The sequence below is a fragment of the Poecile atricapillus genome, chromosome 4 (genome assembly GCF_030490865.1).
Source record: "Poecile atricapillus isolate bPoeAtr1 chromosome 4, bPoeAtr1.hap1, whole genome shotgun sequence".
Lineage (NCBI taxonomy): Eukaryota > Metazoa > Chordata > Aves > Passeriformes > Paridae > Poecile > Poecile atricapillus.
In genome coordinates, this window is record NC_081252.1 from 32,497,530 (window position 1) to 32,513,976 (window position 16,447).

At 49.1% G+C, this 16,447-nt stretch overlaps 1 protein-coding gene across 2 annotated transcripts in view; it reads left to right on the forward strand.

The window, feature by feature from the left end:
• The first annotated feature begins 3,273 nt into the window (after positions 1–3,273).
• The window catches only part of MFHAS1 (multifunctional ROCO family signaling regulator 1), a 34,946-nt gene continuing 21,772 nt past the window's right edge, over positions 3,274–16,447 (forward strand). For both annotated transcript variants that reach the window (XM_058838255.1, XM_058838254.1), the window contains exon 1: positions 3,274–6,607. In XM_058838255.1, the coding sequence (XP_058694238.1) occupies positions 3,421–6,607 (3,187 nt within the window). In that variant the 5' untranslated portion in view covers positions 3,274–3,420. The remainder of the gene's footprint in view (positions 6,608–16,447) is intronic.

Below are 16,447 nucleotides of genomic sequence, written 5' to 3' on the forward strand. Positions count from 1 at the left end.
TGCAGGACTACTATTTAAAATTAATAACTGCAAATGCAATTCTGACATATAATGGAACCCACTGAAATGGGATTTTTTTTTTCTTTTTTTTTTTAATAAAATGCTTTATAGCTTTCATGGCAAGTTCACAGCCACCTGGCTGCAAGTCCCAGCTAATCCTGAGCATCAAGAGAGGGGATTGGTGTGGTTTCTGAATATTTTTAACCTCCAAAAATTAGGAAATGGCTCCACAACCAGCATCCAGCATGCTGATGCTCATGTTTGATGGACCTCTAGTAAGCTGATGAGCAAAATGAGAGGAAATGATGAGGTCATGTTTGGAAAAATATGTCTTCTCTGCCTAAGAAAATGGGAAGATAAGGGATGTGTACCAAAAGCCACATTTCCCAAGAAATATATATTTATTTCCAAGAAATAAAATCTTCCTTTTCCACAGAAACTACCTATGTCATTCCCTATTGGCAGCTTTAACTGTGGTGAAGGTGTTGAAAAAGCAAAGAAAAAACATCCCTGGCTGACACCATCATGGATTTACATACTCATGCAGGCACAGTGGGATAAAGTATAAGGTTCATAGGAAAACACCAGAGCTTTCCTCTTTGGACAACCTTCAAGCAGCACTGGGGATGTCTTTATGTCACCATGCTATTCATTTTTTCTTCTGCCTTAGTTTCATTCATCACCTGCAGGAGCTTATTGAAGTTTGAATAATGCTCCACGAATTCTCTTCACCATGATGGGGAGGCATTCAGTTCCTGCTATTTTGCATATTTGATAGGAAGGTTGACAGTCAAAACTTTCCCTGTTTTGTGAAAAAAACTTACCCTGTCTGTCCTTGCATGCTGCCAGAAAGATATGTTTAATACAGGCTATGACCGCTAATAGCAGGCAGATGGAGATAAGCACTTCTCTCCCTGGTGTTTTTCAGCTGGCTGAGCCAAGCAGCTGCTTGGAGCATCCCCAGTGGAGGAGCTCCTCCAGTTTTCCCATGGGAAACAAGAGGATGACGCAGTGGCAGCCTTTTGAGTAGCACTTGCTGCAGGTCATATAGCAACTGGAAGCCTGCCCTGGCCTCAGAGAGGATCTGCAGTGCCCACAGGAATCATGGGGTGGGTGGCCCTCAATAATGATGCTGCTTTTGCTGTCTTTACCTGCACACGACATTGGAAAGAAGAAAATTTGCTGCACATTTGAGGCCAGGGTCAACTTTCTCTGCAGAGATCTTTCAGTTCTAGAAATACTGTCTTGATTTTAAAATGTGATTTTGATAGCAACGGGTTGGGCGGTTTTGCATGTACAGGGCTGGAAATTAAACCATCAACCTGGTTTCAACAAGAGCTATTGGGCAAGACGATGGCAGAAGAGAATGACTCTTTCCCTGGTAGGAATTGAATGTGCCACTTTAGAAAAGGGGAAGGAGAGTACTCCTTTTGAAGAGACAAGGGCTACTTCCCACGTGATCTACAGAAAAGCAAAGACACAAAAACTGGGTTAGCCCAAATAAAAGATGTACTGACCCACTGCAGGGATGCTCTGAAAATAAATGAGTACAAGCTTGGAAACTAGTTCTAGATGGGCACAGTTTAGCAAGAGGCCGTGAAGTATTTCTGTTTCCCAGGGTCAGGATCTGGAAGAATTTTATCCCCCAGGTTTAGGCCCTCTCAGCAGAGCCCTTGTGAATCATGAGTATCCCTGCATACCTGTTCTCCAGCAGAAGCCAAGCAGTGGCTCTAGAGCCAAAACATGACCCCAGCCCCCAGGACTGCCTCTGCTGGCTTTGGGCAGCTCCTGAATTCTACATGGAGATGAGTTTTACCTTCATACAGCTGTGCTTTCTCTCAGTGTGGACTTTCCTCCCTGTCCTTTGTGTCCTTTGTCTGGCTTTACCAGCCAACACAGAAAGATTTTCCCTACATAGGGTGATGTCATTCTCAGGCATTTAGCAGAAGCCAGATGAAGGTTTACTAGAACTCAGAAGGCCTGAAGGATTATTTTATCCCTGCTTGTCTGCCAATGATGGGAAAGACAAAAACTGAATCTGAGCCTTTACAATCTTGTAGCTTTAGTAATTTGTAAATTTAATAATTTAGTGCAGTGACTGTTGCTCCACATGAAGTTGGAGCTCTCTCCTTCTCTCCAGGCACAGTTAGATGCACAGGGCCACCCAAAAGGAAAGGTGTCATTCTTGTGAGGGCTTTCCACAATAAGGAAGACAATAAAGGCTGTGAACCTGTTTGCCCTATGGACTACTTTTTATTTCAATTTTGTTTTTTTTTTTCCTTTTTATGGGTCTGAAGTAATAGCTTACAGCACGCTTTAATAGTAGCTGTTACAAGGTGAAAGGTTGCTTCCACGGTGGGAGGAAGCAACAAAGCCCCCAAGGCATGCGGGAGCGTCCAGTGCTGAACAAAGACAATAGCGTTTTAAAATCTGTGACCTTTTGGCCACGGTGCATCGCTGACATTTGTAAGAGTACGGTCAGACATCTCGGGAAAGCTGAGCGCCCACAGCCTCCGTCAGCCTGATTCGCGGCTCTGCTGTAAAGGGGCTCTATTCCCCCTCGGTAGCAGAGGTGGAAATTTCCACGCCTATTTCTCCGACCCCCTGGAGCAAAGCTTGTCTGAGGAACCTGAAGAAGGCAGTGTTTAGGGTCTGGCCAGATGGATGCAGCACAGGAAACAAAGCACGGCAGGAAGGTGGCAGAGTTGCTCCGATTAACCAGAGGGCTGCAGGCTTTCGCACTCTCTCAACACGGAAGAACATTTACTGAATGGGAAGAAAGGTTAACCTCGGTTTCTTGCAGGGCTAGATGAAAAATCAGCCCCTGCCTCGAGAAAAAATGACACGGGGCAACACAACAGCTTTTGCCGTAACTCCGTGGTGAGTCGGGCGGGAGCCCAGGCGCCGAGCGAGACCCGGGGCGGCGGCTGTCACACACCGGGGTCCCGGCGAAGCGCAGCCACCGCCACCGCTGCTGCCCCACCGCCTCCAGGGCCAGGCGGGCTCACCCCACCGGGACACCCGGAGGGCCGCGCTCTCTCGGGCGTTGCCGGGGGTAGGAGCCGCAGGCCGGGAGTCTCAGGCCAGCACACGGACCCTTCCTGACGGGGAGAACGGGCCGGTACCCGGCAGGCAAGGGCGGGGTGTCCCCACAGAGGCAGGGCCGGCTCTCCCCGGCGCGGGGGCGGCGCGGCGCTGCCGGGGCCGGGCCGTGACCGCGTCCCGCCCCCGGCGGGGCGGTGGCAGCGGCGGCGGCGGCGGTACGTGCGCGGGGCGGCGCGGCGGCAGTGCCGGCGCGGAGCCGCGGGGAGCCCCGTGCCCGTCGCGGCGGCGGCGAGGCGCAGCGCGGCCGCGCCCATGGCGAGCAGCGGCGGCGGCGGCAGGTAGGGTCGGGCGGGGCGGGGGCCCGCTCCCCCGGCCATGGCTCAGACGGAGCCCCCGAAGGCGGTGCGGCTGTGGCGCGACGCCGCCCTGCGCGCACGGAAGCTGCGGGGCGGCCCCGGCGAGCCCGAGCCCGAGCCGGACGCGGGGCCGCCGGGGGGGCCGCCGCCGCCCCCCGGTGCCGCCGCTTCTCGCCGCCCGTCCCTGGCGGCGGCGGCGCTGGGGGAGCTGGAGGCGCTGAACCTGAGCGGGAGGGGGCTGGAGGAGCTGCCCGAGGAGGTGGGCGCCGCCCTGAGCGGGCTGCGGGTGCTCAGCCTGCGGCGCAACCGGCTGAGCCGTCTGCCCGCCGCCGCCCTGCGCCACCTGGGCCGCCTGGCCGAGCTCGACCTCAGCCACAACCGGCTGCGGGGCCTGGGGGACGGCGGGGCGCTGGCGGGGCTGCGGGGCCTGCGCAAGCTCAGCCTCAGCCACAACGAGCTGGGCGCCGAGGGCCCGGGGCTCCCCCCGCGCCTCGCCGAGCTGGGCTGCCTCGAGGAGCTCGACCTCAGCTTCAACCGCCTGCGCCGCCTGCCCGAGGGCATGGGCCGTCTGCGGCACCTCCGCACCCTCGACGTCGACCACAACCTGCTGCCCTCTTTCCCTGCCCCGCTGCTGGAGCTGGCCGCCCTGGAGGAGCTCGACTGTTCCGGCAACCGCCACCTCGGGGCCCTGCCCGAGGGCATCGCTGCGCTTCGCCGCCTCAAAATCCTCTGGCTCAGCGGCACCGGGCTGGCGTCCCTGCCCGAGGGTCTCTGCCAGCTGAGTGCCCTCGAGAGCCTCATGCTGGACGGCAACCGGCTGCAGGCGCTGCCCGCTGGCTTCGGCAGACTACAGCGGCTCAAGATGCTGAACCTCTCATCCAACCTGCTGGGGGAGTTCCCCTCTGCCATCTTGGCACTGCCCAGTCTGGAGGAGCTCTACCTGAGTCGCAACCAGCTTACCGTGCTGCCCCCTCACCTCTGTCAGCTCCACCAACTCCGCACTCTCTGGCTGGACAACAACTGCATCCGCTACCTGCCTGACTCCATCGTGCTCCTCCACAGCCTAGAGGAGCTGGTCCTGCAAGGCAACCAGATCGCCATCTTGCCAGAGGGCTTTGGGCAGCTTTCCCGTGTCACCCTATGGAAGATAAAAGACAACCCCCTCATCCAGCCCCCTTACGAGGTGTGCATGAAAGGCATCCCCTACATTGCAGCTTACCAGCAGGAGCTGGCTCACTCTCAGCCTGCCCTCAAACCCCGCCTCAAACTAGTCCTCATGGGCCGAAAGGATGCAGGAAAGACCCTGCTGAGACGGTGCCTCATGGAGGAAAATGAGCAGAGGGAGGACATGGCAAGCCTGGAGGCAGGGAACACCCAGCACAGAGGGTTTTCTGGGCAACAGCAGGACATTGGGAGGGTGACAGTTGGGTGTTGCCCCTTTCCGGAGCCTCAAGACAATTCCTCAGCTCGGGTACCTGTCATGCAGCAGGTGGAATATCTCCCTGTTGAGCGGCAGGATATCCCTTCTCGTGTGCCCTCTCACCAAACCAAAGGGGACAAAACATCCCCTGCACCGTCACTGCCACCCAATGCCCCCCGAGTACCACTGGGACTAGGACTATCAGGAGGCAGTAAGGGCATCGAGGTGATGGACTGGACAGCAGATGCAGAGCGGGGCCTGACATTCATTGTGTATGAGCTGGCGGGGGACCCGAGCTATGATGTGATCCAGTCTTTCTTCCTCTCCCCTGGAGCCTTGTACGTGCTGGTGGTGAATTTGAGTGCCTACGTCCCTCAGCACTTCTACCCTTCTGTGGGCTATTTCTTACACTGGCTCAGTTCCAAGGTGCCCCATGCTGTAGTGTGCATGGTGGGAACCCACGCTGACCTCTGTGCGGAGCGGGAGTTGGAAGAGAAGTGCCTGGACATCCATCACCAGATCGCTCAGCAGGAGAAGAGGGATGCTGAGGGACTCCTGAGCTTAGTCCAGCAGGTGGATGAGGCTCTGGGACAGGACTTTGACCTGCGCTGCTCCAGCCCGCATGCTGCCTTTTACGGGGTCTCAGACAAGAACCTGCGGCGAAAGAAAGCCCAGTTTCAGTATCTTCTCAACCACCGCCCACAGATCCTCTCTCCAGTGCTGCCTTTCAGCTGCCAGGACCGTTGCCAGGTGCGTCGCCTGCGGGACAAGCTCCTCTCGGTGGCTGAGCATCGAGATATCTTCCCAAACCTGCACCGGGTGTTGCCCAAGTCCTGGCAAGTGCTGGAGGAGCTGCACTTCCAGCCTCAAGCTCAGCAGTTGTGGCTTAGCTGGTGGGACTCTGCCCGGCTAGGCTTGCAGGCAGGCCTGACGGAGGATCGTCTGCAGAGTGCCCTGTCCTACCTGCACGAGAGTGGAAAGCTGCTCTACTTTGAGGAGCATCTCACCTTGCGGGAGTATGTGTTCCACAACCTGCCGCGGCTCATAGACATCCTCAATGTCTTTTGCCAGCGGGATGCCACTGTGCTGCTCCAGAAACTGCTCAGTGACACCCAGATTGATGAACTGAGGACCACTCAGCTCCATCATTACGTGGAGGGCTTCTTGTTGCATGGCCTCCTTCCTGCCCATGTTATCCGTCTCCTTCTTAAGCCCCATGTCCAGAGTCGGGAGGATCTGCAGCTCATTCTGGAGCTGCTGGAGAAGATGGGGCTATGTTACTGTGTCAACAAACCCAAATGCAAGCCCTTAAATGGGGCGGCTGCTTGGTACAAGTTTCCCTGCTACGTGAAGAACGAGGTGCCCCACGCAGAGGCGTGGATCAACGGCACCAATCTGAGCGGACAGTCCTTCGTGGTCGAGCAGCTGCAGATTGAATATAGCTTTCCATTCATTTTCCCACCCGGCTTGTTTGCACGCTACAGTGTCCAGATTAACAGCCACGTGGTTCAGCGGTCAGATGGCAAATACCAGATTTATGCCTACCGGGGAAAGGTGCCTGTGGTGGTGAGTTACCGGCCTGCCAGGGGAGCTCTGCAGCCAGACACTCTGTCTATCGCTAGTCATGCGTCCCTACCAAATATCTGGACAGCTTGGCAAGCTATTACGCCTTTAGTGGAAGAACTGAATGTCCTGCTCCAGGAATGGCCGGGCCTGTACTACACTGTGCATGTCCTCTGTTCAAAGTGCCTTAAAAGAGGGTCACCCAACCCACACACTTTTCCAGGTAAGGCACAGCCCAGCTTGCTTTTCATCTCTTCTGGAGCTTTACCCCTTCTAGAAAGGTGTCTTATGAGGTCAGCCCTAGCTCTGTTTCTTTTCTTTATTTTTTTTTTTTTTTTCTTCTCTGCTCTCCTTTCCCTGGTGGTTTGAGTCATGAGAGAAAATATTAGGGTAGCTCCAAGGAGACAGGCTTAAAATAATCCTATTCTGAGAAGGGAGTGTTACATTCCCCTTTGTCTGCGCCTTTTCTCTCTGCTTTTTGGGTTTTGGCCCTGAGGGTTGGCGGTGCCATTGTTGAAAAGTCTCTGACCTGTCCTCCTTGTTTTGATTCGTTTGAATGGGATTGTGGTGTTGGGGGATTTTTTTCCCCCCTAGTTCCTTTTACCCTGCAGCTCCCACTTCCTTGGAGCTATTTGTAAACATGAATAGAGATGCATAAAGCATTGCAGGTGTTCCCTGACCCCCCCTTCAACCCTCCACCCCCAAAACCTGGCCTATGCTGCGGGCTCTCTGAATGCAGGAAAGGTCCTCCTGGTAGACAATGGGTGTGTTGGTCTCCATAGCCCTGTGTAAAAAGCTTTCACTGAGCCCTGTCTCTAGCGGGAGGCATTCTTCCCTGAAGAGAGAATACTCCATCTTCTTTGTTTAAGTGTCTCACCTAGAAGTGATTCCCAGACTCTGCCTTTTGGAGCTGTTCTCAAGAGCATTTTATTTCCCTTCCACTCTCTCCCTTCCTCAAACGAAAAAAGCATAACCTCTCTCCTCTGGAACGTGACTGGTCATGGTGCTTTTAAAAGCTGTCACCTCTAAAGCTGCGATTTTTATCGGTGATGTTTTCCAGCAGCATCTGTTTTACTTTGTGTATGCAGGTACTGCCTCCTAACTAGTATCCTCCCTGCTCCACTTGGGTTTGCTCTGCGGCTTGCAGGGTGCCATGGGAAAGGTGCTTTGATGTGTAAATCTGCATGAAATCAAAACACACTCTGGACTGTGAGCAATGCTCCAGAAATCCGCATTTTAAAAACCATGTTGGAGGTGTGTTGGAACACCACAGGACCATTAATAGGTAGCCTGAAATTGTGCAGGGAACTGTAGCATTATTTGACTTAAAGCAAGCAGTGGTGCTGAATTTGTTCTTAAGCAAATGTGATTAATAAGGTGTGAGGTTTTTGGAGTTGTTTTGGGGTTTGGTTTCTTGGGTTTTTTGTTGGGTTTTTCTCCCTCTGGATGTTTAGAATAAGGAGATGCAGTTTGCTCCTCAGCCTGAGTCCTGGCTCCATCAGCCGTATCTCCCTCTAACTGCTCACTTATGTAAGAGCCATGGGACTGGGGGGATGAACCCATGCTGTGAGACATGCTGTGTGATAGCTTGCTGCTCATGTGTATGGCAGTGTGATCTGCTTTCCAAAAAGAAAACCCCTGGAAACTAAAAAAGCCAAACCTGCCACAGAACCCCTGAAAAAAACCCCAACAACCGTCCCCAAAAACCCGCCAAAATTAGTCAAGACAGCAGACATGTGGATGTGCAGTGTGACGGTGTGATCAGCACCTACTGAAGATTTAACTTGTGAATTACAGTCTCCAATCACACATCTCCTTTATTTCTTTTTAACTGGTGAATGCTTTGTGGCTGTCCCTTTTCTCCCTGTGAGGAGATGATGTTTTAAAAGGGAAATTTGCAGAGGAGTCAGACCATCCACAGGCTGTTGGTGTTGCTGCTCACCCCAGTGATGGTCAGAGTGGGTTCAGAAGCCTGAGAGGGGCGTTGAAGGGCCTTTTCCTTTGGACTTGGCTGTGTCATGTATGTTTCCTTAGAGGTGGGAAAGGATTGCTCTCACCTGGGAGCCAGGCCAGGTGTGCTGGAAGGTACAGGTAAGCAGTGTGATGAACACAGGAGGATCTGGGGCTTGTGTGCCAGGTCTCCACATGGCACCTGGGTGATGCTGCCTGTGGAAAGGGGGTTGCAGCATTTTTGAGGCACTCCAGCAAGGAATTCAGGCCTTGCTATCTGGGGCACAGGATAGTATCCCAGGTGTGACCCTGCCTTGGGGCAGGGAATGGCTCTCTTAAACATGGATACTGTGTGACTCTAGCTGGGAGGACACCAGACAAACATGTTTAAAAGCCAAGGCTGATCTGTGGAAATGCCGAAGAGTGATTAAATGAATTTACTGAGAAACCTGCTTGTTGTCATGGATGATGCTTAAATCTAGACCATGTTTGATGTGGACTATATAAAAAATGTGAACTGTGATTTGACTTGAGAGGCATGTATGTCTGCATCTAATCTAAAATATTCCTTGCTGTGTATCTGCTCTATGAATAAAAGACTGTTTAGGAGCCCCTAAATGGCAATTGTGAAGCTCAAGACTTTATTTTCCTCCCGATTTTGCTGATCAGGAGGCGTGCATGTTTAAGTCATGCTGCCAAGCTTGCTGTCGTGCAAGTGAGTCATGGTTGGTGTCATTTTTGACAAGGTGTAGGAAAGAGAGGGGTCTAATGTTTCGAAAATATGTAGTATGGGAGATGTCTGTGTTTCTTTCTAAGCTCTGTTAGTGGAAATCCCTGGCAATTACAATGCTCCTAATACTTAAATAGGTCTGTGGGCTTTTTAGGACTGCACTGAAGAAGTGCTTTGCAGTCAGTTGACCTTAATAAGGGAAATATTTCTGTGTAGACACTGCCAAATTTGTGCTCAAAAATGGAAGTGCAGTCTGGCTCTCTGTGTGGTTGTGCAATCTGTGTCGTCATTCATGAAACTGATGGTGCATTCTTTGGTCATCCAAAATTTTTATTAGAATCCCCTTCAAAAAGGGTGTTCATGAGTTGAGGATTAATCTTTGCTTTTCCTCTCTGTCCTGCACACTATAGCTTCCATTGATAATACACACAGAAATACTCTAGGAATAGGGCTACTGTGTGTAGAAATGGTTAATAAAAATTGAGATTCTGGATTCAGTTTTCTGAGGCCTTATTGCAAACAGTGAATGAAAGTGATATAAAAATGCCTTGTTAGGGTCCTTTTAAGGAAGTTTTTGTGTTTGAAACAGTTTTGTAGCTGTGTGAAACAGTAACTGAATTGGCATCTGAGCTGGAATCTCAGTGTGCTTTGAAGCTGCAGTCATCCATTTGGCTGGTAACAATTCAGTGTGTTAAATTATTTTTTTTTCTTTTACATTTGCACTATAAAGAAATAAAAGTGTCCCTGCCAGGCTAAAAAAGTCATATCCCTCTTTGAGTGACCAACAGGAACAGTTCACCTCTCCAAGACAGTAAGACCTGAGTTGGGTCATCACAGGCATTGTGAAATACTCTCATTTTTATGTGATGTTCTTTTAGCCCCCGGACTGGAGAGCTTTTAGGTTATTCGTGTCCTGTAAGCTATTAAGTGACTTGGGATTGGGGGGTGGAGGTGGTTTGCCATCTGTCTGATAGTAGACACGTGTGCTTTGTTTGGACAAGTGTGACTGGATTTTCTAAGCTTACATTCATAGGCACCTGCTTACTGCCTGCTGCTGTTTCTCCTTGCCCTGTACTAGGCTGGGTCTGGGCCACCCCAGGCTCTTCTAGACCATCTTTTGTACAGGGTGTCCTGATGTCCTGTCTGTGATTCTTCTGGTGTTTGGCCTGGGAGGGATCATGTTTGACCAGTGGTTTTCCTTTATTCCTGCCTTGTGAAAGGGCTGTGTGAGTGTAGACATAAGAAAGCCAGAGTCTGTGTCCATTGCAGAAGGTGGACAAAATGCTGTCACAAGATAAAGTGATGTGTGACAACAAATAGAAAGCCATGGGCAAAGGTAATGTGTGAGCCTAGCAGCCCCTGTCCAAAAGGATGCTCCAGAGCTATTGAGGAGCTTTGAAAGGCTCTGAAGGACTAGCAAGAGGTCTCCTGTGGAGAGAAAGTGCGCATCTGCCACCTGCCTTGTTATCCCTTCTTGAAGTATCAGAGCAGGGAGGAGGGAGATCACAAGCCTCTGCTCTGCCTGTCTCCCACACTGAGGGTGAACAGAAGCAGGGATTATACTGCCAGTCACCTTAAGAGGTACAGATGGAGGTGTCATAGTGGAGTTCCCCTGCAAGTCTCTCATGGCTAGAGCAGGGCAAACTAGGCCACCTTATGCACATGATTCAAAGTGAACCATGCTCATCATCAGCTCTGCGTTGGAGTCAAAAGCTGCCATGACCTCGCTTGGTGGCTGGGATGGAGTCAGGAGACAGAGAGGTGGAAGATACTATGGTGTGTCATGCTGTCGAGTCACCCCATGCAAGGTGAGGCGAGAGCGGGTGAGACTGGTTTCGTCAGAAGGGCTCGGAAGTTGTTTTAAAATCTGAGCTGCTGCTCAGTGGAAGGCTCATGTCAGGTGTCTAATTCCACTTTGTAGTCATGCTTTAAGTAGCTGGGGTTCTTTTCATACACAATTGTGGTAGAGTAACACCTGCTTGTTACAGAGCCTGACATTAGCATTAGGTAGCCTTCTATTTTCTCTGATTGTAGGTGGAGTCTTTTTTGCTTGACTTTCAAAGTAGATGCTATGGCTGTTTTGGGGCTGTTGTCACACTATCCTGAAGGCTGTGGTTTCAGCAGAGTGCTGTGGCATAATTGGAGACAGTGGGACGAGACTTCAGCACCATGTGAGCTTTGGACATGGATGATCTGGGTGGCAGGATGAAGCTGACCAGGGCCCAGGGTTCGGGAGAAAAAGAGCACAGATCGGTTGCTGGACTTAAGGAAGCTACTGTCATTCTGTGGCTCTAGCATGGATAGTTTACTGACTGGAGCTGATTTCTGTGCTGTTGAAGTGACAGCCTTGACTGATGTGACTTGCTGTAGGTAACAGTGTAGAAACACAGGAGTAAGTTAATGTGGCACCACAGATTTTTAGGGATTTCTTTCATATTAACCTGTGTGTTGCAAGGTCAGTATTTGAAGTCCTCGAGTTTGGTGGCTGTGGCATCCTCTAATTTAAACAACATGTTGAAACGGACAACAGATGTTTCTGTGGTCTTGGAGGAAGCTGAGAAATTGCCAGAGGAAGAGTGTGGTATGCAGAGTTGGTGGCTGCCATGGGACTGTCCCTGGTGGGGTATAGATGTGGGAATCAGTCTTTGGAGAGAACTGAAGTAGTCAGTGCAGACCTGGGTTTGTGCCTGGCAGTCTGGCTTGGAAGGATGCAGGAACAGGAGGGAATGCTTCTTAAAGCTGTCTGGCAGTGTCTGGTTACCTTGTATTGTGTGTGTTTGGGGGCTTTATTTTAAAGCTCTTAATATAGAACTTGCTGAAATTACTTGAAATTAGAATGGCAACATGCACACTTAACACTGCTTGAAGAAATCCTCTTTCTTGCTTGAAAGAATCCTCTTCCTTACACAAAAGGTTCCTATGCATTTCTGCTGAAAGAAAGCTTTCCTGGTTTGTCAGCTGTGGTACAGGGAAGCTCTTCTGGTTTGTCTTGCTATGACCTGTTCCCCATGGAAGTCATCTCTGGGCATTGAGCCTCTGGACTTTGATCAGCCACCATTGAACCAGGGAGATGCTAGATTTGGTTGAGTGGATCTTTTTGGTTTGGTTAGTGAGGCAAGGCAGAGTTCTTGGCCTTCAGTGTGTTACTTTTTTTGTTTTGTTTTGTGGTTTTGGTTTGTGTTTTTTATTACAGTAGCTGAAATTTGTCTCTGCAGGAAATGACCTGTAAAAGAGCTGCTCGGTACCAAATGATTCTTTGTTTCATTGTGTGAGATCTGTTTAAAAGCTTCTGACTGTGAGGGTGAGGTAAGCTGTTGATGGAGGTTTTTCCCTCTCTGGAGTCAGTTGATTACCTGAGGACTGATTTGTGTGCTGCTTTAGCATGCTGAGGACACAGGTGTCATGGAACATCTTTTGCACTGTCTTGTGTGCTCACACATCTGGTGATATGAGACCTGCTTCTACAAACACTGAAGTGGGAAAAGTTTTCCCATGTAAATTTAGTTGAGTTTTAGCACATGAATGATCCACATGCAGGTTTATTACAGGGGCCTACTCCTTATGTATCTCAGGAGAGGGTGGTGGAAAATCACCAACAGTGCTGAATCATTGTTGTCATTTGGGGATGTGAACATGTTATTTGACATGGGGATAGAGATGTGAAAAAACAGTATCAGTTTAAAAACAAAATAAGAGTGCCTCTGGCAGGTAATTCTCCTGTATGCTGTGGTGTCCATTGCTTTTGAAGTATTTAGCAGGCAACTGTGGTAGCCTAGCATGTTCTCCAATTAGTAATTTGCTAGTAATAGTGCAGGCTACTTGTTTGGCTCTTGAAAGCAATTTGCCAGTGAAGAAGAGGAAAAAATTCTTTAGTGGAAAGTCCTCTATGGGGTTTGAATTCTTGGAAGTCATCAGTGTACATTTTTTTTTTCTACCTCCCCCCCACCCCCTTTATGAATAGAGGAATAACATCTGTCAATATGTAAAGAAAATTGTGTTCTGGGTGTTGAGTACAAGATAATCAGTTATGTCCTTTTATCTCCCTCTCTTTATTTATGGTACCTGTATGTGTTACACAGATGTGAACAACTGTGAGAGTAAGCAGGCTGGTGCCAAATAAGATCACCTCTTCTCAGGTGCTTTGGAGCTTGTGGGATGCCTATTTCAGGGAGTTCCTTGTAGGAACAAGGAGTGGGAAGGGAGTGCCTAAAGTACTGTGTAAGTTATAACCACCAAATTCCTCTGCTGCAAACAAAATATGTCAGTGCTTTTGACTAGTTAAGAACTTACCTGTGTCTGAGAAAGTATTGCAGTTGGGTTACAGGAGTCTCAGCCTGCCTCCATGGTGTGTTATATAGTGGTCTTGCCTACATCAGGAGAGATGATGGGATTTTGGTGACCACAGCATGAAGGAGCTGTCTTACTCAGAGGATGAGGAAGCTGTGGTGTTTTTAGAAGCTGTTGCATGGATGCAGTTTACAGTCTTGAATGGCAAGGTCACCTGTGTGAATGTGACCTTCGTTCCAGCTATACCAGCTGCGAGAGTTCTGTCCTCTAGCAGTTTATTTCTGGGGAACCAGGTGTAAGAACTGAGATCAGGAGTTACAAGACCTGTGAAAGAAAATGTCTCGTTGGCTTTGTTAGAAATTTAATTTGGGATGTTCAGATGGACTGAACATCCTCACCTTTGAGGGCTTATGGTTCTGCTTCAGGAGGCTGCTGGAGGCTAAAGACTTGCACTTGTCGTATTTTCCTGGCTGAAGCTGGGTGGTAATGCTGATTGGGCTGCCAACATGATCAGTGGTACCATGGTTTCAGACTTGTGCAGGTTCTGTGGTTAGGGGTGACTTGTCTGTGGCCAGTGGGTGGAGGCTGTGCTCAAGACTGAGCTGTGAGTGCTGGAGTGCTTGCCTGCTGGAGTTGGTTGTGGTTTAAAGCAAGACCTTAATTTCAGATTTGTTTTTTTGTTTTCCCAGTAGTCATTTTCAAGAGCTCTGAGCTTTACCCAAAGGTGTACTGAGTACACTCATTACTGGAATTAGCTGTGGATTCCTGGGGGATGAGTGTGGAAACGGCCTAGGACCTACAGACTTTATAAGGTAGCATTAATTTTGAATTGGCAGTTGAGCCATGGCAAGCTCTGCATGAACCAAACAACAGTTTTGAGATGAGCAAGGTGCTTTGGAGCTTATGGAGTTAAGTCCATTAAACTGAGCACTTTGTGAAGGTCAGACTAAACTGAACTCTGTGGGCAAGTAACCTTCAGCACAAAATAAAGTTCCATCTCAAATCCTGTTCAGACCTGCCTTGTATTGCCAAGTGCTGACTCAGATTTGGTGCTTGAACACTCCAGGAAGCAGCTGTATTATTGTTGATCTAGGATACATTGAATTGTGCTGATAAGATGATGCGAGACTTCTGCTAGGCTTTTATTGGTGGCATTCTGCAAGCTGGTCTAAGTGCATTTCTGCAAGACTCTTTATGAAAGCAATACCAGGATATCTCTTTTACCCAGTTTAGGGTGATGTTTGCCAAGAGTCCAGTTCAGAGAGGCATTTTTATTTGTGTTATCTGAGGGAACTGGCACTGTTCTGGGAAAGCTCCTTCCTCCTTCATTCACGGTACCCTTCACTTTCTGTAGAGTTTTCAATCTCTTCCTGTTACAATGTGCCAGGAACAAAACAAAGGTACAACAGTGGTAGGACAGGGATTTATGTGCCTCATGCCTACAAATGACTGGTGATAAAATTAATATTGTAGGCTTTTGTCCTAACAGAATACAAGATTATGGCACACTTTACTTGTTTCTTGAATGATCTGTACACAGTAACTTTCCAGTCTGTGTGCTGAACTCCTCTTGGAGCATATTCTTTACATTTTTAGCAGGTGTTTTTCTCTCCAGCAATACCCAGTGAGCAATGGTATCTGATAAGGGACAGATCCTGCCATGCAGCAGGGTAGGGTTGTTTATGAACTTCCTGAAAAATTAATTGGTCGTGGTTTCCACAGCATCAAAATCTGCAGGGTTTGATTTGAGACAGAGGTGCTTGACCTAATTTGCTTACAGTGCATCTAGTGCTTTCTGCCCCATGAAACCACACAGTGGAAAAATATTGAAGGTGTACAGTGATTTGTTCCTGCTTGACTTTGAAAGACATGTGCAGTGCATTTTGTTCTTCTGTTCTTCTTCAACTGCAAGGTTGGCAGCAGAGGACTGCTAGAAGGGCTGATTTGTTCCAAAGCTATCCCAAAACAAGTGTTCTCACATTTAGGGAGACGACCCCCCCGCCCCCTTGCTACATGGGCAACATACAGAGGGTGAGCTTCTTGCAGCAGAGGAAAAAAGCATCTTTATCATGCTGTTTCTGAAAGTTTATGATGGACACAGCAGAACTGCAAAGTTGTCCTGCAGTACAGACCACAAGTCTGCATGGTGCAGCAGCTCGCTGCTGCATCTCTAGCTGTTGTGGAACTCTGTTGCTGGCTATTTAGTACTTCTATCCACTCCCTGTGGCCTCTTTCCTTAAAGCAGCAGTCAGGTATGGATGGCAAGCAGTTTTTCTCTGAACACATAGTATTAGAAAGCAAGAAGTTAGCAACATGCAGGGCTGAAATGCACAGGCTGTACAGTGTGGAGGATGGGGAGGCAGGGACCTCTATCTGAGGATGCCTGCCTGACATCAGTCTTGTACTCTAAATATTCCTGTTGCCCATGTCTGAACAGTTGCATTTCCATCTCTCATTTAAATTCTCAGATAAACTGAGATCAATAAAGAATGAAGTACCAAAGGATGGTGATAAAGATCCAATCTGATAAGCAGTCATCTTGACCTTCCTGACACTTGAGTTTTTATCTTTCCACCCTCTCTCTATATTTATATTGTATCTAACTCACCAGTCTGTACACTTGGTCTCTTTTACTACATTATGGGGAAAATAGCATGATTGTCTGTCAAATTGCTGATCTTTGCACTTTTCAGGATTACATCCTCAATGTATAATAATATGCAGCTGTATTTATTGTGATGTGTGATAGGGAATAGTTCAAGTTGTTTATGTATAATTTTTGTTTGTTTTTCCCCCGAAAAAGATGAACAGCTGTGACCTTGTGTATATGGGACTAAAAGGGGACTTGAGACAGCTATGTAACTGAGTTGTCCCCTTACTTTTGTAGTTCTTCATCTGTGAAGCTGTGAGTGGCTCACAGGAGCAATGACCTTCCTTAGCAGGGGGATTTAGTAATGATGGGACGCACAAGAGCAGGAGGAGAAGTGACAGTAGGGTGGCAAACTGGCTGCTCTGCAAACCTTTGAGAGATCTGCTCTACAGAAGGCGTCTTGCAAATTGCAGACGCACCCAGGAGTAGCCAAGGGGCATGGGAAA